The sequence below is a fragment of the Rhinopithecus roxellana genome, chromosome 5, assembly GCF_007565055.1.
Source record: "Rhinopithecus roxellana isolate Shanxi Qingling chromosome 5, ASM756505v1, whole genome shotgun sequence".
Classification (NCBI taxonomy): Eukaryota; Metazoa; Chordata; class Mammalia; order Primates; family Cercopithecidae; genus Rhinopithecus; species Rhinopithecus roxellana.
In genome coordinates, this window is record NC_044553.1 from 29,297,142 (window position 1) to 29,319,873 (window position 22,732).

Genomic DNA, 22,732 nt, shown 5'->3' on the forward strand with positions numbered 1-22,732 from the left:
GAGTCTTGCTCTGTCGCCCAGGCTGGAGTGCAGCAGCATGATCTCTGCTCACTGCAAGCTCCGCCTCCCAGGTTCACGCCCTTCTCCTGCCTCAGCCTCCCAAGTAGCTGGGACTACGGGCGCCTGCCACCACGCCCGGCTAAGTTTTTGTATTTTTTTTTTAGTAGAGACAGGGTTTCACCATGTTAGCCAGGATGGTCTCGATCTCCTGACCTCATGACCCGCCCGCCTCAGCCTCCCAAAGTGCTGAGATTACAGGCGTGAGTCACACAGCAGGCCTCATCAGCTGCATTTTAAGGAAGTTTTTGAAACTCCAATGTTGATTAAGAAACAACAGTTACTTTAGATTAGATTAACTAGTAAGTGCATGACTCCAAAGTCTGCCATTTATTCAAGAATTTCAGTCTGGATTCCATCGATTAGAAAAAGAAAAAAAAATGCAAGTCCACTGCTTGGGAGGAGGAACTAAAACAATTACCGATTGGAGACAGGTGGAAAAGCATTCATTCCGGGCACACGTTAAGTTTACAAAGCTCTAACAGATTAAAAAGAAAACACGAACTATACATATATTTTGAGAATCAGAGCCCAAAAGCGACTTAAAGCAAACAGAAAGAAGACCACAGACATTTCCGACTCACACGTCAAGATGTAAACAATATAATTGAACTGACCACAGAAAATGAGATTAAGCAGTACTAACCCCAGTAACTCTGAGGACCCCTTCCATGCCAGAGAACAAAAGATAGAGGGCTCCTGCTACTACAACCTTATGAAGAGTGGCTCCAAGGCGTGGCCTAAAGAGGAAGCAAAGAGACATCTGAGTACATATGGGACAAATCCCAAAAAAAGCTAAATAACAGGAACTTGTGTTAATTAATATAGACCAACAATTTAAAGCAATAAACAATATACACTTGATTCACCTAAGAGAAAAAAACTAAGACCTTATGGTCTTAAAACAAGATAGGGAACACTACAACTTAAGATTTGGTGTCTGGTTACCACATTTTAAAAAAAGTTTCCTTAGAGAGTTTTGAAGCATATTCATAAGTAGTATAATGCACCCGTAAAAACCCTTCACTGAGGTCCAACCACCAACCTATGGTCAATTCTGTCCCATGCATACCCCATTCACTTTCCACCCTTTCATACTCTCTTGATGCAAATCCTAGACAGTATATCTTTGATATATTTCAGTATGTTTTTAATAAATGAGGACTTTATTTTTCTTTGGTATTTCAATGGCTACAAAAGGGCCTTTCTTTTTTTTCTCCTAAAGAAACAGGGTCTCACTCTGTCGCCCACGCTGAAGTGCAGCGGCCCAGTCATAGCTCACTGCAGCCGTGAACTCCTGGGTTCAAGCAACCCTCCCACCTCAGCCTCCTGAGTAGCTGAGGACTACAGGGAAGTTCCACTACACCCAGCTAATTTTTTTTTTTTTTTTAATGTTTTGTAGAGACAAAATCTCACTGTGTTGCTCAGGCTGGTCTAGAACTCCTAGGCTCAAGTGATTCTCCTGCATTGGCCTCCCCAAGGGCTGGGATTACAGGCATGAGCCACTGTGCCCGGCCCACAAAAGAAACTGTTAAAAAACACCACCAAAACACCACTATCAAATCTAAAAATTCTAACAATTCCTTAATATAATCAAATATCCCATTACAGTTCATTAAATAGTATATTTGCAAGCTCGAAACCTAATATATGAAAAGTCTTCTGAGGAACTTCTGTTTGAAGGAGAAAAAGTCTTAGATCCTTGAGATTCAAAATCCTACACAACTAGAATCCACGTGTTAACAAAATCCTTAGGTGATTCCTTAGTGTAGTATAGTTTAAGATGCACTGCCTTAAATCATGTCTGCATAGGCCTTACCAATATTTGTTCTTATATTTTTTGATATACATTGGGGAAAACTCCGTATGAGCAGGGAATTTTCTCCCCATTCATCTTGTAAACCTAAAATACTTCCTGGCATATAGGAGGCACTCAAATAATTGTTAAATAAATAAGTTTTAAGAATTAAAATTCCCCATATCTCTAACCCCATTTAAAGCAAAACTCCTTTAAATGAATAAACAAACTTAAAACAACTAACCTTAATCCTACTTAAGCACTATAAAGTGATGCTATAGCTATAGCATCACTTAATCCCACTTAAAGCACAATTCCTTTAAATAATTGTCTATACAATTATTCCAATTCCTCTCCTCCTATTCTCTCTGGAACTCTCCCCAACTGGGCTTTTGTACCTATCACTTCACCAAAACTATTCCTGTGACGGTCACTACGACCCTTCATGTAGGTAAACTCAATGGCCAATTCTCACTTGACTTATCAGGATCACTTGACACAATCACTTCCTCCTGGAAACACATTCTTCAGTTTTCTACCCACCTCACTAGTCACTCCTCAATTTCTTCTGCTAACTACTTCATCTTACAGACTTCTAAATAATATTAAATATTCAAGGGCCCAGCCCTTGGACCTCTTCTCTATATATACTCACTTACTTGGTGACCAAATCCAGTCTCATGACTTTATTTATTTATTTATTTTTGGAGACAGAGTCTCGCTCTGTTACCCAGGCTAGAGTGTAGTGGCGTGATCTTGGCTCACTGCAATCTCTACCTCCAGGATTCAAACGATTCTCTTGCCTCAGCCTCCCAAGTAGCTGGGACTATAGGCGTATGCCACCACACCCGGCTAATTTTTTGTATTTTAGTAGACACGGGGTTTCACTGTGTTGTCCAGGCTGGTCTTGAACTCCTGACCTCAGGCAATCTGCCCGCCTTGGCCTCCCAAAGTGTTAAGATTACAGGCACGAACCACCATGCCTGGCCCTCATGACTTTAAATAACATTTGTATCTTCATGACTCCCAAACTTTTATCTCTGCCCCAACCTCTCCCCTTTGTTTCTCCTACTTAGTTATCTAACTGAACTCCAATCTTGCCCCTGCTCCACACTTACTTCACCTAAGGTCTTCCTGAACTCAGTAAATTTGAATTCCATCCTGCCATGTGATCAGATCAAAACAGTTGGCATCATCCTTAATTCCTATTCTCTTTCACATCACACATCTGATCCATCAGCAAATTCCACTGGTTCCACCTTCAAAATATATATAGAATCTGATCTCAACTCAGCATCTCTTCCCTTGGGTATACATATAGCTTCCTCACCTTCTTGAAGTCTCTGCTTAAATGTCATTAAGTGAAGCCCTCCTTGATCACCCTATATACAACTGCAAGTTCTAGCTCCGGCATTACCTGCTCCACTGCACTTTTCACTGACATATTAAAATATTTTACTCACTTAAATTTTGTCTTTGTCCCCTCCCTCCACAAATGTAAGCTTAAAATCTTCTGTTTACTTGCTATATCCCCAGGGCCTGGAACAATGCCTCGAAGAATGCCTAGAGAAGACACTCAATAAAAATAAAATTTTCTGGATAGAAAAATATTTTCAGTTACAGCAAGAATGAGTTTCCCATAAAAAATCTAATTTGCAAAAAATATTTTGGAAGTATAAAGTCACTGTAAGTTTACTATAAAAGTCTGGTGTTTCGGCCGGGCGCGGTGGCTCAAGCCTGTAATCCCAGCACTTTGGGAGGCCGAGGCGGGTGGATCACGAGGTCAGGAGATCAAGACCATCCTGGCTAACACGGTGAAACCCCGTCTCTACTAAAAAAATACAAAAAACTAGCCGGGCGAGGTGGCGGGCGCCTGTAGTCCCAGCTACTCGGGAGGCTGAGGCAGGAGAATGGCGTAAACCCGGGAGGCGGAGTTTGCAGTGAGCTGAGATCTGGCCACTGCACTCCAGCCTGGGTGACAGAGCGAGACTCCTTCTCAAAAAAAAAAAAAAAAAAAAAAAAAAAAAAAAAAAAAAAAGTCTGGTGTTTCAATCTTATTTGTTCTAAGCTTTCCTGCAGATGCTCCTCCTAGGAAGTGAAACACTAACATTTTCCCAATATTTACAAGGCTACAAAATTTCAGATACCTTTCTTGTTTCAGAATTATTATTATTATTATTATTTTTTGAGACGGAGTCTCGCTGTGTTGCCCAGGCTGGAGTGCAGTGGTACAATCTTGGCTCACTGCAAACTCTGCCTTCCAGGTTCACGCCATTCTCCTGCCTCAGCCTCCCGAGTAGATGGGACTACAGACACTTGCCACCACGCCCAGCTAATTTTTTGTATTTTTAGTAGAGATGGGGTTTCACCATGTTAGCCAGGATGGTCTTGATCTCCTGACCTCATGATCCGCCCACCTTGGCCTCCCAAAGTGCTGGCATTACAGGCGTGAGCCACCGCATCCGACCAGAATTATTTCTTTTATCAACTGTTTCAGAACTACTACATCGGGAACATGCAGTACTGTTTTAATTTAATCAGCATTTTAATGTGCTCTTCCATACAAGAAGTTAATACTTACTTGACGATGCCATATCCCAGACTGACTATGATGACCAGGGTTCGAGCCAGTGAGCGTTTCACTGCTGAAAGCAGCTCTGCAAGGATCAAAGCACCCTGGACTATGAAAGAGAAGGGGAGAAATGGCACCATAACCTAAGTTTGGCAACAGGCAAGACGCCAATACTAGACTGCTGATTTCTACACTCTTCAAAAGTAAGCACTGATATTAGTCCTGCTAAAATAGAATACCTCTTCTGCAGCTTTTACAGTATACAAGCTGAAACCACTCACAATCTTACTCATGTGTATGTATGGCAATCTGAGTACGCTCAACTCAGCTCCCTCCCCAACCTGCCCCCAAATTCACTAAAACTTTAACAGAATACCTCACCCTATATGGAGAGTTTGTAGCATCAAGACAACTTCCCCCATTTTTAAAAACTGTGAAATACAGCTACACATAGAAAAGTATAAAACACACACGTGTACACACTTGTTGGCATGTATAGTTTAACTGATTTTCAGATCTACTATTTTCAAGACCTTTCAAGGACCAGGGGAAATCTTATCAGTTTATCTCACAATAATGATTATGACTAAATTAAATGGTCTGACAAGAAAAAAACCGAAGCGATCACAAAAAACTACAGTATAAAACAACTTCTGTCATTACCAGCTCACCTTACTAAACCGTAAGCACCCTCCTATTTTCTTGATATGACTATATTTTATCAATTAGATGTACTTTCCCACCACATTTTGAGGTTTTTTTAAATCAAGGTGTGTCTTACAATCAATGACATTTTACAATTAAATTGACATGGTTTACCTTCTTAGATGGATAATGGTGCCTTAGAAATCAATGGAAATTGAGATTTGATGATGTTAATAATCATTCCCAAAGTGGCCACTACTGTTGTGACTTTTGTGAGCATATTTCAGTAAAATTACTCTTACATCACTGAACTCATAAGATTAAAAACAGAAGTCAGAATCATAGTGATTCTACTTAAGTTATTGTAATAATTAAGTAATTGAAAAGTTAAGCCTATTTAGTGACTGCTGACCTTAGGAATATTTTCACACATCTCAGCTTCCAACCACTCAAACCGGCAAAGATTTTTTGGTTACTTACCAGATTCTCCTTTGTATCGGATATTCTGAAATTCTGCATAGAAGACAGCTTTCTCAAGCATTCCCAGGAATATGACAGCACCAATCCAAAACTGAATTCTCAGGAGATCTCTCCAGTAGCAGGCAGACCATGCCAGCCACAGAACACCAAACAGGACATATACAATACACATCACCATGAAAAACTGTTATCAAATTGGGTAAAAGATAAAAAGGAGAATTAGAACCAAGAGTCAAGTCTGTATATATACTATTTTTTTTTTTTTTTTTAAAGAGATGGGGTTTTGCTATGTTGCCCAGGATGGTCTTGAACTTCTGGGCTCAAGCAATCCTCCCATCTCTGCCTCCCAAAGTGTTGGGATTACAGGCATAAGCCACAGTACCTGTCCTGAATCAATATACAGTCTTAACAAGTTATAAAAATATACATTTTTATATATTAAAATGTATAAAACAGTTAAAAAATAATTCTAGTTAAAAAATAATTATTCCTTTGGAGCTTAACACTAATATGAAAAATTATCTTGTCTTAAGCAGAGAAGACTACATAGGAACTTGTCCTCAAGAGCGAATGCTCTCATATATATGTATGTGTGTATATATACATATATATCACATATGCATACCATATAAAATGTGCTATTATACACACACACACATATATGGTATATATAGAGAGCACTCAGCCTCCTCTCCTATAGTAAAAGAGCTTTTTCTGGTCAGGCGTGGTAATTCACACCTGTAATAGCGCCTTGGGAAGCTGAGGCAGGAGGATTGCTTGAGGTCATGAGTTCAAGGCCAGTCTGGGCAACATAGCAAGATTCTGTCCCTACAAAAAATAAAAATTAGGCCAGGCGTGGTGGCTCACGCCTGTAATCCCAGCACTTTGGGAGGCAGAGGCGGGCAGATCACATGAAGTTAGGAGTTCAAGACCAGCCTGGCCAAAACATGGTGAAACCCTGTCTCTACTAAAAATACGAAAATTAGCTGGGCATGGTGGCTCGCACCTGTAGTCCCAGCTACTCAGGAGGCTGAGGCAGGAGAATCGCTTGAACCCAGGAGCTGGAGGTTGCAGTGAGCCGAGATCGTGTCATTCCACTCCAGTCTGGGTGACAGAGTGAGACTACGTTTCAAGATAAAAAATAATAAAATAAAATAAAAATTAGCCAGGCATAGTGGCACACGCCTGTTGTCCTAGCTGCTCGAGAGGCTAAGGTGAAGGGTAGCTTGAGCCTGGAGTTTAAGGCTGCAGTGAGCCATTATCCATTATCATGCCACTGCACTCTAGCCCAGGAGACAGAGTGAGACTCTTCTTTTTTTTTTTTTTTTTAAAGAAGGAGCTATTCCAGCTCACGATCTAAACTATGTAGATGAAGACATCACTGAAGAAGAAAAATGGCATGATTAGGATACATCTAGAGGCAAGGAAACGCAACAAAATAGGAAAATGATTAAAGGGAAAGGAAGAAGAGAATAATCATGAACAAAGGAAAGCAAAAATATATTAAGGATATTCTGAGACTGGGTGCGGTGGCTCACGCCTGTAATCCCAGCACTTTGGGAGCCGATCACGAGGTCAGGGGATCAAGACCATCCTGGCTAACACGGTGAAACCCCGTCTCTGCTAAAAATACAAAAAATTAGCTGGGTGTGGTGGTGGGCACCTGTAGTCCCAGCTACTCAGGAGGCTGAGGCAGGAGAATGGCGTGAACCCAGGAGGCGGAGGTTGCAGTGAGCCGAGATCGCGCCACTGCACTACTCCAGCCTGGGCAACAAAGCAAGACTCCGTCTCAAAAAAAAAAGGATATTCTGAGACACAGACGTATGCACACATACATGTATGTGCACACGTACACACACAAAATGAAGAGAAGGGAGCTTCATCATTTAGGTAATTTTCTGTTGTTGAGACAGTTTCACTCTGTCGCCCAGGCTGGAGTACAGTGGCACGATCTTGGCTCACAGCAGCCTCTGCCTCCTGGGTTCAAGCAATTCTCCTGCTTCAAACTCCCGAGTAGCTGCGACTATAGGCACCTGCCACCACACTCAGCTAATTTTTGTATTTTTAGTATAGACGGGGTTTCACCACGTTGGCCAGGCTGGTCTCAAACTCCTGACCTCAAGTGATCTGCCTGCCTCAGCTTCCCAAAGTGTTGGGATTACAGACATGAGCCAGGGTACCCAGCCTCATTTAGTTAATGTAAGTGGGATCAGAAACGACAGAGTTGTAGTAAAAAGTGCCCCACTATGGATCCTAGAGAGAATGTGAGATGACCTCTGAGGTATTTCCACAGGTCACTCACTGACCCCTTCATTATATGGATAAGAAAATGAGGCACACAAGGGTATACTGACTCTCTCAAAGTCCCTGTCTAATAATAAATAAATCCAGGACTACAAGCAACATTTTCTGAATTGCATAGGAACAATTCATTAAAAAGAATACTGCCACAAAATATGGGACAATCTTTGAACCCGAAATCATTCAATACTGAGGTTAAATAATATAAAGTCACTTACAATCATCAAGGGATAGTCTTCAAGCGTGAGGTATTCATAGGGACCCTTCACTTCAACAGTCACTGCCAAAATACAGTCCTCAGAATTAATTTACAGGATGCAGAAATTAAACAAAAATATTGCCTAATATTTGTTTCATGAAATCAGTAAGAATTTCATTGGGTCATTTACTTTTAGGCACTTCAATCCTGGTCAATATTACATTATATTTGTACAGCACTTGGAAAGTCATTAAGTGTTCTCATAGTTCACGCTGTGTCCTGCACAGGTTTCCATGCCTCCACCATAGTCTGAAGTGGGAAGGCTCTTTTGCTTCCATACTCACATCTTTAAAAAGACTAGACTGAATATTTCCTCCACACAGTCTTCTCTGGCTGCCCATCTGGAACAACTCTACATATAAATTCTAAACATATTTCACATATACTTTTCCTTATTACACATCAGTAAAATATGCCTTACAGGACTTCCTTTTTACATACTGCCATCTTCTTTGTTTTCTATCTTTCCTCACCTGTATTTTCCTATTGCTTTACTATTTTTTCATGGACTCCAATTTTATGTGATCTTGTTACATTCATCTATCATTTTCAGAATGAAGGCATTGGAAAAAAACTTAAAAATTTAAATTAACTTACACACAAAAAATACCATCCTTGATACAATAAGATTGAAATCTAGCTTCACAATCATGTACCCTAGATTCTCACTCAAAAAGAAAACAACTCAAAAGTTCAGATGCTTTGAAGCAAAGCTCCATCCAATAAACACAGAATTGAACTTCCCCAAAACCTGCTAGTTAACATTTTTCAAAGAATTTGTTAATAACAAAGTGTTTAATGAGACAGAAAAAGGAACAGTAGTAACATAAATCTGAAAGACATATTTGCCTTAGTAAAGCAAACTTATTGACTATTTTTAAGATTATCTGTAATTTAAAAAACTATTTCAAGATGGACTATTTTATTACTGTATTGATAAAATAATTTGGATATATTCTAGGTATAATTAATCAACAAAAATCTGACTTATGTGAGCAGTGATCTTCCCTAGAGACAGAGTAGTAACTGTTCATTTAACAAAAATTCCCTACTAGCTTCTGATATACCATTATTTAAAGTAAACCACATCCAATACTTACATGAAAAAAAGCATTCCATAAGAGCAATTATAAAAATTTCAGAGCAAAACTGATTATTACATCTATACTTTCGTAATTCAATAAAAGAGTAAACAAAATATTCAGTAAATATTTGCATCATATTCTTTGCTTACTCTATGCCTTGGTCAGCAAAATACAGCACATGGGCCAAATCTGGCCATCAGCTTTTTCTGTTAATAAAGTTTTATTGGAACACAGCCACATCCATTCATTTACATCATGTCTACAGCTGCCTCTGCACCACCATCGCAGAGTTGGGTAGTTATAATAGAGAAAATATTTACTATCTGGCTCTTTAAGAAAAAAATCTGCCAGCCCCTGCTCTATGCTAAAATATACATTTACTAAGCACTTATTATTTCACAGGCCTAAGGAAAACATAGCAGATAGAAATATAAGTAAGATGTTTTCTACCATCAAATGGGTAACCACCTTGCAGGGGAGAGGGAGTTGAAAAGTTACATAGAGAACTGTCCATCTCAGCCAGACCAGAAGGATAAGTATATATTTTCCGGAACAAAGTAAAAAGCCTTCTAGGTAGAGGAAATAACATGAACAAAACAGCTGTGAAAATGTGTGGTATATTTAAAGAACAAATATAGTCTGAGACTGCACATAATACCATATAGTAGTAGTGTTTTGGCATAAGGCAGCAAAAGGTAAACTGGGACAAGCTATAAAGAGTTTTATAAACCTTGCTGCAAAATGTAGACATTCTATAGACAATGGGGAGCCACTAAAGGTTTCAATGAAGGCAAGAAAAATGATAAAACTGTATTAGCGATAATGTACCTTCTCCATTCCAAAAAAAGAAGGGTAAGATATTTTCGAAATGAGAAAACAAGGCCAGGTGTGGTGGCTCACGACTGTAATCCCAGCACATTGCGAGGCCAAGGCGGGCAGATCACTCGAAGTCAGGAGTTCAAGACCAGTCTGGCCAACATGGTGAAACTAAAAATACAATTTACTAAATAAAAATTTAGTATATTTAATAATTTAGCAGATAAATAATAATTTAGTAGGCTGTAAAAATACAATCTACTAAAAATACAAAAATTAGTTAGGTGTGATGGTGCAGGCCTGTAATCCCAGCTACTTAGGAGGCTGAGGCAGCAGAATCGCTTGAACCCAGGAGGCAGAGGTTGCAGTGAAACGAGATCACACCACTGCACTCCAGCCTGGGTGACAGAGTGAGACTCTATCTCAAAAAAAAAAAAAAGAAAAAAGAAAGAAAAAGAAACAAAACAAAAAAGGATATAAGCTCAAAAACAAGACAGACATTTCCAAGAATCAAAACAGAAACTCAGAACAGTGCAGGAGGCTGACTCCATGATCATGTTGGGCTCTTGGACCAAAAGCAGGCTATGGTAGTTGGAAGTGCTGTCCCTATGGGATCTATGGTAGTTGGAAGTAGAGTTCCTATGGGATCACTGAAGCTAGCAGTTTTCAAAGAAAAAGAAGAGGGACCAGAGCCAGGCTGGATGCATGAAGAAGCTGAAGTAGGGTGGAATACAGCTTCTCTTCCAACATTTTCAAAGAAAGAAGGTAGAAAATGAACACTGGCAACTGTGCCTTGAGACTATAATCCATTAAAAGTCATAGGCCTAAAGAGACAGGAGGATACACATGTATGAGTGAAGGGGAGAGGGGCAGGGAGAAAGGGAGAGGGAGGGAGGAAGAGAAGAGAGAGAGAGAGAGAGAGAATATGTGTGTGTGTGTGTGTGTGTGTGTGTGTGTGTGTGTGTGTGTGTGTGTGTGTCAAAACCAAGTAGTGGTATCCCAGAAGTTCAACAATGATTTAATGTTAGAAGATCATTAATTTAATGTATGACATTAACTTATTATATGAGAAAGCCCATATGATCATTTAAATTAGTACAATTAAACTATTTGATAAAGCTAAATATTCATTCTTAACTTTTTTTAAAAAAAGGAAACTAGTCTCATGAAACTAGGAATAGAAAGGAACATCCTTAACCAAATAAAGAATATTTCAAAAGTTCTACAGTGAACATAGTACTTAATGGTGAAATATACCAGTACAGCCAGTAAAGTCAGGAGCGAAGTAATGGTGGCTGCCATCATTGTTTCTATTCCATATACTGCTTAAGAAAGCAGAGTAGGAAAAGAAATTGCAAAAATACAAAGATGAAACAAAGGGGAAACCACAGGAAATAAGACCAGTTAGGAAGTTCTTGCAAATTCCAGGTAAGAGATGATGACTCTATGAATGAGGCAGCAACCTTGGAAAGGAGAACACTTAAATTCTTGAGACACTAAAAACTACCAATGTTAATTTTTTCTTTTTTTTTTTTTATTGAGACGGAGTTTCACTCTTGTTGCCCAGGCTGGAGTGCAATGGTGCGATCTCAGCTCCCACAACCTCCATCTCCCGGGTTCAAGCAATTCTCCTGCCTCAGCCTCCTGAGTAGCTGGGATTACAGGCATGAGCCACCACACCCAGCTAATTTTGTATTTTTAGTAGAGGCGGGGTTTCTCCATGTTGGTCAGGCTGGTCTTGAACTCCCGACCTCACGTGATCTGCCTGCCTCGGCCTCCCAAAGTGCTGGGATTACAGGCGTGAACCACCGCACTTGGCCAATGTTAATTTACAATTTCCTGATCTCTGGCTTGGTGACCAAGTTTTGATAATTCTAGTTCAGAATACTGAAAACATGTTACTAACTAAAAATTTTAAAAGCAGGAGTACCAAATGAAGGAAAAAGAAATCTGATATCTGTAATACCTAATAAAAAAGCATATATAAAGTACATGAATGACATAACCAGATAATAACATAACCATTAAAAAAAAAAAAACAAACACTGAACTTACTGGTAAAAAGATTACTCAGTGAATTTTCTTTTGATGATTCCTTTGAGGATGAAATGCCAATATGTACAATAAAAATGTATGGTGCATCTTGCCAGGTTTGCAATGGTTCATGCATTGCCTAGAGAGGGAAAAGGGCATCACATCTGTAAATCTTAAGAATTAAGAGCACAAATTAACAATACAATATGCAAATTTTGCTCCAGAATGTGCCCAGAAATATGGTAAAGTCCTTCTCTTTCATTCATTGAAACAATAGGCACAACAAACCAAACAAGCCTAAAGTAGGCTAGATTATGAATACTGCATAAATTAGGCTAGATTATGAATACTGCATAAAGTAGGCTAGATTATGAATAACACTGCATAAAGTAGGCTAGATTATGAATAATACTGCATAAAGTAGGCTAGATTATGAATACTACATAAAGTAGGCTAGATTATGAATACTGCATAAAGTAGGCTAGATTATGAATACTGCATGAAGTAGGCTAGATTATGAATACTGCATAAAGTAGGCTAGATTATGAATAACATTGCATAAAGTAGGCTAGATTATGAATACTGCATAAAGTAGGCTAGATTATGAATACTGCATAAAGTAGGCTAGATTACGAATACTGCATAAAGTAGGCTAGATTAAGAATACTGCATAAAGTAGGCTAGATTATGAATTACTAAAAGGCAAGACACCGCAAGTCTTGTACACAAAAATCACATTTAAGGTATTTTTTTAATGAGGAAAACCCCAACTAAAATCACTAAATTTAATCTTTGTTTAACTAAGCCATACTAGGATACTAGTTTGTGTTTTATGCAGACATTACAAAGGAATTTAAATAAAGAATTATTTAAATCACCTTAAAACAAAAATTAATGATGGTACCAGTAAAAATGAATTCTAATCGCCAATTCCTGAATAATCCCCTTTGTTCAACATGCTTCCCAAGAATATCAGAATTTCTGCTGACACGGTCTCACATTTATACCGAAAATTCAACCTTGGGCTAGTCTACGTGGTAAGCAAGAGTCACTACCCCTCAAAGTCAAAGAAGACAAATTAATAGTCTCCAAGTCCTTGACTTTGAAGGGTAGTGACTCTTCCTTTCCACACAGACTAGAGTCTTCACAAACAGAAGACTAACATATAATGATAAAGACGAACACAGAAAATAACTGGTTTCTTCTTCCTTGGAATTGCAATTTATTACCATCTGGTCTTAAAAGGAGACACGTTTACCCAGAGATCTCTGGGTAAGCCTCTATGATCTGCAAACCCCTCAAAATGAATAGCTGGTTTTGTATGTTTATGCATTTTCCTTTGGAGCCACAGTTCTCAAATGGTTAAAATACCCTACAACCAAGAAAAGGCTAACATGGTTCAAAAATTATATTCCATGAAAAAAATCCACGTCAAACAAAGAAGGCTCAACAATTCTCCAGATTATCTATTTACCAGGTTATCTTAGTAAAACATAAGAACATAAATGCCTTCCTAATCATACATTGATTTATCCCCACCTTATAATCTCCAATGAGACTCAGGATCAATTTGTGAGAAAACTTTACAGTTTCAAAGTTATGGGTAATACATGTCTGATTAGCCATAATTACAGAACCTTTCCTGAACTTACTTACTCATCAGCCTATATATAAAACGCTGGTGTAATAACCTGCTCTATTAATCATATACGTCTTAAAACCACCTTTTACAAATTCCAAAATAAATTGATCAATTCTCATATTCCAGAATTTGAGAAAGTTTACATCTAACTCTGGAATGCAGAAATTCTGACCCTGTAAAAATAACATTTATATGCCAGATAACTCTGTTAAGCATATGACATTACTTTTTTTTTTTTTTTTTTTGAGGCAGAGTCTCGCTCCATCGCCCAGGCTAGAGTATAGCAGTGCGATCTTGGCTCACTGTGATCTCCACCTCCCGGGTTCTAGAATTCTCCTGCCTCAGCCTCGCAAGTAGCTGGGATTACAGGCGCATGACACTACATCAGGCTAATATATTTATTTACCTTTTTTGTATTTTTGGTAGAGACGGGGTTTTGCCATGTTGGCCAGCCTGGTCTCGAGCTCCTGACCTCAGGGGATCCACCCACCTCGCCCTCCCTAAGTGCTGGGATTAAGGTGTGAGCCACCATGCCTGGCCCATTTATTACATTTTTAAATCCTCAAAGCAGCCCTATCAGATAGGTATTATTATTAACTCCTTTGTAAACTAAATTTTACATAAAATTCACAATTTTAATGTGTATAAATCAATGATATGTGGTACAAGAACAATGATGTGCAAATATCACCTCTATCTAGTTCTAAAACATTTTCATCAACCGAAAAGGAGACCCTGTACTCATTAAGCAGGTAGCTCCCCATTTCTTCCTCCTCTCACTTATTTACCTCCTGTCTCCATGGAGTCATCTATTATGGTCATTTCATATAAATGTGTCCGGCTTCTCTCACTTAACATATTTTCAGGGTTCATCTATATTGTTGTATGTATCAGTGCGTCATTCATTTTTTTTTTTTTTTTGAGTTGAAGGAATTGGCAAAAGTTTATTTTATTGATCATGGTTGTTTTCTAAGTACTGAGACCCAAGTTGTTGCTGTTGTTGTTTTTTACTACGGTTTAAATTCTAGGGTACGTGTGCACAAAGTACAGGTTTGTTACATAGGTATACATGTACCATGTTGGTTTGCTGCACCCATTAACTCATTATTTACATTAGTTATTTCTCCTAATGCTATCCCTCCCCCATTCCCCCACCCGATGACAGGCCCCAGTGTGTGATGTTCCCCGCCTTGTGTCCAAGTGTTTTCATTGTTCAGTTCCCACCTATGAATGACAACATGCGGTATCTGGTTTTCTGTCCTTGTGATAGTTTGCTCAGAATGATGGGTTCCAGCTTCATCCATGTCCCTACAAAGGACACGAGCTCATCCTTTTTTATGGCTGCACAGTATTCCATGATGTATATGTGCCACATTTTCTTAATCCAGTCTATCATTGATGGACATTTGGGTTGGTTCCTAGTCTTCACTATTGTGAATAGTGTCACAATAAACATACGTGTGCATGTGTCTTTATAGCAGCATGATTTATAATTCTTTGGGTATATACCCAGTAATGGGATGGCTGGGTCAAATGGTATTTCTAGTTCTAGATCCTTGAGGAATGGCCACATTGTCTTCCACAATGGTTGAACTAGTTTACACTACCACCAACAGTGTAAAAGTGTTCCTATTTCTCCACTTCCTCTCCAGCATCTGTTGTTTCCTGACTTTTCAATGATTACCATTCTAACTGGTGTGAGATGGTATCACACTGTGGTTTTGATTTGCATTTCTCTGATGACCAGTGATGATAAGCATTTTTTCATGTGTCTGTTGGCTGCATAAATGTCTTCTTTTGAAAAGTGTCTGTTCATATCCTTTACCCACTTTTTGATGGGGTTGATTTTTTTGTGTAAATTTGAGTTCTTTGTAGATTCTGGATATTAGCCCTCGGTCAGATGGGTAGATTGCAAAAATTTTCTCCTATTCTGCAGGTTGCCTGTTCACTCTGATGGCAGTTTCTTTTGTTGTGCAGAAGCTCATTAGTTTAATTAGATCCGATTTATCTATTTTGGCTTTTGTTGCCATTGCTTTTGGTGTTTTAGTTATGAAGTCCATGCCCATGCCTCTGTCCTGAATGGCATTGCCTAGGTTTCCTTCTAGGGTTTTTATGGTTTTAGGTCTCACATTTAAGTCTTTAATCCATCTTGAATTAATTTTTGTATAAGGTGTAAGGAAGGGATCCAGTTTCAGCTTTCTACATATGGCTAGCCAGTTTTCCCAGCACCATTTATTATATAGGGCATCCTTTACCCATTTCTTGTTTTTGTCAGGTTTGTCAAAGATCAGATGGTTGTAGATGTGTAGTGTTATTTCTGAGCCCTCTGTTCTGTTCAATTGGTTTATATGTCTGTACCAGCACCATGCTGTTTTGGTTACTGTAGCCTTGTAGTATAGTTTGAAGTCAGGCAGCGTGATGCCTCCAGCTTTGTTCTTTATGTTTAGGATTGTCTTGGCAATGCGGGCTCTTTTTTGGTTCCATGTGAACTTTAAAGTATTTTTCCAATTCTGTGAAGAAAGTCATTGGTAGCTTGATGGGGATGGCATTGACTCTGTAAATTTTTTGGGCAGTATGGCCATTTTCGTGATATTGATTCTTCCTATCCATGAGCATGGAATGTCCTTCTGTTTGTTTGTGTCCTCTTTTATTTCATTGAGCAGTGGTTTGTACTTCTCCTTGAAGAGCTTTTCACATCTCTTGTAAGTTGGATTCCTAGGTATTTCATTCTCTTTGTAGCAATTGTGAATGGGACTTCATTCATGATTTGGCTGTTTGTCTGCTACTGGTGTATAGGAATGCTTATGATTTTTGCACATTGATTTTGTATCCTGAGACTGTGCTGAAGTTGCTTATCAGCTTAAGGAGATTTTGGGCTGAGAATATGGTGTTTTCTAAATATACAGTCATGTTATCTGCAAACAGGGACAATTTGATTTCCTCTTTTCCTAATTGAATACCCTTTATTTCTTTCTCCTGCCTGATTGCCCTGGCTTAGGAGTAGTGAGAGAGGGCATCCCTGTCTTGTGCCAGTTTTCAAAGGGAATGCTTCCAGTTTTTGCCCATTCAGTATGATATTGGCTGTGGGTTTGTCATAAATAGCTCTTATTATTTTGAGATACGTTCCATCAATACTTAGTTTATTGAGAGTTTTTAGCATGAAGGGCTGTTGAATTTTGTCAAAGGCCTTTTCTGCATCTATTGAGATAATCATGTGGTTTTTGTTGTTGGTTCTGTTTATGTGATGACTTATGTTTATTGATTTGCGTATGTTGAACCAGCCTTGCATCCCAGGGATGAAGCTGACTTGATCGTGGTGGATATGCTTTTTGATGTGTTGCTGGATTTGGTTTGCCAGTATTTTATTGAGGATTTTTGCATTGATGTTCATCAGGGATATTGGTCTAAAATTCTCTTTTTTTTGTTGTGTTTCTGCCAGGCTTTGGTATCAGGATGACGCTGGCCTCATAAAATGAGTTAGGGAAGACTCCATCTTTTTCTATTGATTGGAATAGTTTCAGAAGGAATGGTACCAGCTCCTTTTTGTACCTCTGGTAGAATTCAGCTGTGAATCCTCTGATCCTGAACTGTTTCTGGTTGGTAGGCTACTAATTATTGCCTCAATTTCAAAGCCTGTTATTGGTCTATTCAGGGATTCAATGCCTTCCTGGTTTAGTCTTTGGAGAGTGTATGTGTCCAGGAATTTATCCATTTCTTCTAGATTTTCTAGTTTATTTGTGTGGAGATGTTTATAGTATTCTCTGATGGTAGTTTATATTTCTGTGGGATTGGTAGTGATATCCCCTTTTATCATTTTTTATTGCATCTATTTGATTCTTCTCTTTTCTTTATTAATCTTGCTAGAGGTCTATTTGGTTGATCTTTTCAAAAAACAAGCTCCTGGAATCAGAGATTCTTTTGAAGGGTTTTTTTGTGTCTCTATGTCCATCAGTTCTGCTCTGATCTTAGTTATTTCTTGCCTTCTGCTAGCTTTTGAATGTGTTTGCTCTTGCCTTTCTAACTCTTTTAATTGTGATGTTAGGGAGTCAATTTTAGATCATTCCTGCTTTCTCTTGTGGGCATTTAGTGCTATAAATGTCCCACTACACACTGCTTTAACCGTGTCCCAGAGATTCTGGTATGTTGTGTCTTTGTTCTCATTGGTTTCAAAGAACATCTTTATTTCTGCCTTCATTTTGTTATTTACCCAGTTGTCATTCAGAAGTAGGTTGTTCAGTTTCCATATAGTTGTGCAGTTTTGAGTGGGTTTCTTAATCCTGAGTTCTAATTTGATTGCACTGTGGTCTGAGAGACTGTTTGTTGTGACTTCTGTTCTTTTACATTTGTCAATGAGTGCTTTACTTCCAACTCTGTGGTCAGTTTTGGAATAAATGTGATGTGGTGCTGAGAAGAATGTACATTCTGTTTATTTGGGGTGGAGGGTTCTGTAGATGTCTATTAGGTCTGCTTGGTGCAGAGCTGAGTTCAAGTCCTGGATATCCTTGATAACTTTCTGTCTCATTGATCTAATATTGACAGTGGGGTGTTTTTTTTTTTTTTTTTGAGATGGAGTCTCGCTCTGTCGCCCAGGCTGGAGTGTAGTGGCCGCATCTCAGCTCACTGCAAGCTCTGCCTCCCGGGTTTACGCCATTCTCCTGCCTCAGCCTCCCGAGTAAGCTGGGACTACAGGCGCCTGCCACCTCGCCCGGCTAGTTTTTTCTATTTTTTAGTAGAGACGGGGTTTCACCATGTTAGCCAGGATGGTCTCGATCTCCTGACCTCGTGATCCGCCCGTCTCGGCCTCCCAAAGTGCTGGGATTACAGACTTGAGCCACCACGCCCGGCCGACAGTGGGGTGTTAAAGTCTCCCATTATTATTGTGTGGGAGTCTAAGTCTCTTTGTAGGTCTCTAAGGACTTGCTTTATTAATCTGGGTGTTCCTGTATCAGGTACATATATATTTAGGATAGTCAGCTCTTCTTGTTGAATTGACCCCTTTACCATTATGTAGTGGCCTTGTCTTTTTTGATCTTTGTTGGTTTAAAGTCTGTTTTATCAGAGACTAGGATTGCAACCTCTGCTTTTTTTTTTTTTTTTTTTTTTTGCTTTCCCTTTGCTTGCTAGATCTTCCTCCATCCCTTTATTTTGAACCTATGTGTCTCTGCACGTGAGATGGGTCTCCTGAATACAGCACACTGATGGGTCCTGACTCTTTATCCAATTTGCCAGTCGTGTCTTTTAATTGGGGCATTGAGCCCGTCTACATTTAAGGTTAATATTGTTATGTGTGAATTTGATTCTGTCATTATGATACTAGCTGCTTATTTTGCCCGTTAATGTAGTTTCTTCCTAGCATCAATGGTCTTTACAATTTGGCATGTTTTTGCAGTGGCTGGTACTGGTTGTTCCTTTCCACGTTTAGTGCTTCCTTCAGGAGCTCTTGTAAGGCAGGCCTGGTGGTGACAAAATCTCTCAGCATTTGCTTGTCTGTAAAGGATTTTATTTCTCCTTTGCTTATGAAGCTTAGTTTGGCTGGATATGAAATTCTGGGTTGAAAATTCTTTAAGAATATTGAATATTGGTCCCCACTCTCTTCTGGCTTGTAGTTTCTGCCGAGAGTTCTGCTATTAGTCTGATGGCCTTCCCTTTGTGGGCAACCCAACCTTTCTCTCTGGCTGCCCTTAACATTTTTTTCCATTTCAATCTTGGTGAATCTGACAATTTTGTGTCTTTGGGTTACTCTTCTCAAGGAGTATCTTTGTGGCATTCTCTGTATTTCCTGAATTTGAATGTTGGCCTGCCTTGCTAGGTTGGGGAAGTTCTCCTGGATAATATCCTGAAGAGTGTTTTCCAACTTGGTTCCATTCTCCCCGTCACTTTCAGGTACACCAATCAGACGTAGATTTGCTCTTTTTTCACACAGTCCCATACTTCTTGGAGGCTTTGTTCATTTCTTTTTACTCTTTTCTCTCTAAAGTTCTCTTCTCGCTTCATTTCATTCATTTGATTTTCAATCACTGATACCCTTTCTTCCAGTTGATCGAATTGGCTACTGAAGCTTGTGCATGCGTCACGTAGTTCTCGTGCCATATTTTCAGCTCCATCAGGTCATTTAAGGTCTTCTCTACACTGTTTATTCTAGTCAGCCAATCGTCTAATTTTTTTTCAAGGTTTTTAGCTTCCTTGCGATGGGATCGAACATCCTCCTTTAGCTTGGAGAGGTTTGTTATTACCGACCTTCTGAAGCCTACTTCTGTCAACTCGTCAAATTCATTCTTTGTCCAGCTTTGTTCCATTGCTGGCGAGGAGCTGCGAGCCTTTGGAGAAGAGGTGCTCTGGTTTTGAGAATTTTCAGCTTTTCTGCTCTGGTTTATCCCCATCTTTGTGGTTTTATCTACCTTTGATCTTTGACGTTGGTGACCTACAGATGGGGTTTTGGTGTGGATGTCCTTTTTGTTGATGTTGATACTATTCCTTTCTGTTTGTTAGTTTTCCTTCTAAGAGTCAGGTCCCTCAGCTGCAGGTCTGTTGGAGTTTGCTGGAGGTCCACTCCAGACCCTGTTTGCCTGGTTATCACCAGCGGAGGCTGCAGAACAGTAAATGTTGTTGCCTGATCCTTCCCCTGGAAGCTTTGTCTCAGAGGAGCACCTGGCTGTATGAAGCGTCAGCTGGCCCCTGTTGGGAGGTCTCCCCCAGTTAGGCAACAAAGGGGTCAGGGACCCACTTCAGGAGGCAGTCTGTCCATTCTCAGAGCTCAAACACTGTGCTGGGAGAACCACTGCTCTCTTCAGAGCTGTCAGACAGGGATGTTTAAGTCTTCAGAAGTTTCTGCTGCCTTTTGTTCAGCTATGCCCTGCCCCCAGAGCTGGAGTCTACAGAGGCAGGCAGGCCTTGCTGAGCTGTAGTGGGCTCCAGCCAATGTGAACTTCCTGGCCGCTTTACCTACTCAACCCTCAGCAACGGTGACACCCCTTCCCCAGCCGGGCTGCCACCTCACAGTTCTATTTGGGACTGCTGTGTTAGCAGTGAGCAAGGCTCCGTGGGTGTGGGACCTGCTGAGCCAGGTGCGGTATATAATCTCCTGGTGCGCCCTTTGCTAAGACCATTGGAAAAGTGCAGTATTAAGGCGGGAGTGTCCCGATTTTCCTGGTACAGTCTATCACGGCTTACCTTGGCTAGGAAAGGGATATCCTGGACCCCTTGAACTTCCCGGGTGAGGCAATGCCCTGCCCTGCTTTGGCTTGCCCTCCGTGGGCTGCACCCACTATCCAACCAGTCCCAGTGAGATGAACCGGTACCTCAGTTGGAAATGCAGAAATCACCCATCTTCTGTGTCAATCACGCTGGGAGCTGCAGACAGAGCTGTTCCTATTCGGCCATCTTGGAATCCAGCTCTCATTCATTTTTATAGATGAATGATATTCCATTTTATGGACATACAACATTTTGCTTTTTCATTCCTGGTTGTAGTTTGAGATTTGTGAGCTTCTCAATCTTTCTGAAATTCATACTTTCATCAAATTTAGGAAGTTGCTGGGCATTATTCCTTCAAATATTCTTTCCATACCTTTCTCTCTCTCTTCTCCCTCTGATGAATTCCTACTATGTGGATGCTGATACACTTAAGGGTGTCCCATAGGTCTCTCAGGCTTGTCTTTATTCTTTTTATCATTTTTATCTCTATGTTCTCCTGGTTTCCTTTAGGTTCTTCGCCCATGGTTTTTTATTTTTAGCTCTTTGAGATATTTAAGACAGTTCATTTAAAATCTTTGGTCTGGTGAGTCTAATGCTGAGGGTTCCTCTTCGAAGTATGTATACTTTTTTAACCCTGTAAATATGCTATACTTTGTTTGCCATATATGGATGCCTCGTAATTTTCCACTGAAAACTGAATGTTTTAAAGTGACAACTCTGGAAACCACAATCTGCCCCCTCCTTGGGGTTTGTTAGCTGGTAATAATATGGGTTGTCTCTTTTACTTAGTAACTTTTCTAAACCATTTTTGTAAAGTCTGCATTGTTAGACCTGTGTGGCTACTGGAATCTATATTCCTTTAGCTTAGTGGTCAGCTAGTGTTTTGACAAAAATTTCTTAAACACCAGGAGCCGAAGACAAAAAAGAACAGAATATTCTCCCAGTCTTTGCACCCTGGGGCAATCCTTCAATGCTTAGCTGGGCCAATTAAAGCTGTTCCTTAATCTTCACTTTTTGCTTGTACAGAGCCTAAAGGTTAGCCAGAATGAAAGCTTAGGGTCATCTAAGGTCTTTTCTGATCATATGTCCAGTCGTGAGAATATACATGGCTTTCTTCATACCTCAATATACACAGAAGCTTTAAAAAGCCTCGTTCTTCCACAAATCTCCTTTCTGGACCCTTTCCTTCTCATGCTTGACAGTCTCTCTATTGCTTATCCCCACTGTTATCCCCTTCCCTATGTACACAATACTTCTGCCTTCAAATGCTTTTGGCAAACACAACCCAGGAAGCCACTCCAGCCCTGGGAACACTCTAAATTGGGGAAAACAGAGGCAAGTCCTTGCATGGGTCCTTCAGGGAGCCTCCAGACAGGTGAAAACACACAATGGCAAGTCTTTAAGAAAAAGGTCTGTATTAGTTCCCCTGGCACTAGCGACCTGCACCATGACTGTGGGTTGCCATCTTCCTGCCTCTGAACTGGGAAGGAGGGTATGGTAAACAAATTACAATATCACAGCACTTTCTTAATGTAATGTAGCAGCTTCTTTCTTTGTTGAACTTTTTCCTTATTAAGTTTTGGCTCGATTTCAAAGTTCTGTGAAAGTTGCATGTGACAGTTTTCATCAGCTTACTAGTTGCTTTTGTGGAAGCATGGAGACCTGGACTTCGCTACTCGACAATTCTTGGTAATATCATTTCTATTAGCTCCATTTTATTATGTAAGAAACTGAAGCACAATAACATTTCTAAGGGAAATATTAAGTTATGAAGTTGGGATTTCAAAATCTAGGACACCTGACCCCAGAGCCTGGGCTCTCAACTACCATCTCAACTATTAATTATTTT

At 39.8% G+C, this 22,732-nt stretch overlaps 1 protein-coding gene across 4 annotated transcripts in view; it reads right to left on the reverse strand.

Moving 5' to 3' along the window:
- The window catches only part of TMEM87A (transmembrane protein 87A), a 65,351-nt gene that overhangs the window by 22,511 nt on the left and 20,108 nt on the right, over positions 1-22,732 (reverse strand). For all 4 annotated transcript variants that reach the window (XM_030930431.1, XM_010367027.2, XM_030930429.1 and 1 more), the window contains 5 exons: positions 12,069-12,186; positions 8,072-8,133; positions 5,553-5,736; positions 4,437-4,536; positions 704-797 (listed from right to left, as the gene is read on the reverse strand). In XM_030930431.1, coding sequence (XP_030786291.1) covers positions 704-797; positions 4,437-4,536; positions 5,553-5,736; positions 8,072-8,133; positions 12,069-12,186 — 558 coding nt within the window. The remainder of the gene's footprint in view (positions 1-703; positions 798-4,436; positions 4,537-5,552; positions 5,737-8,071; positions 8,134-12,068; positions 12,187-22,732) is intronic.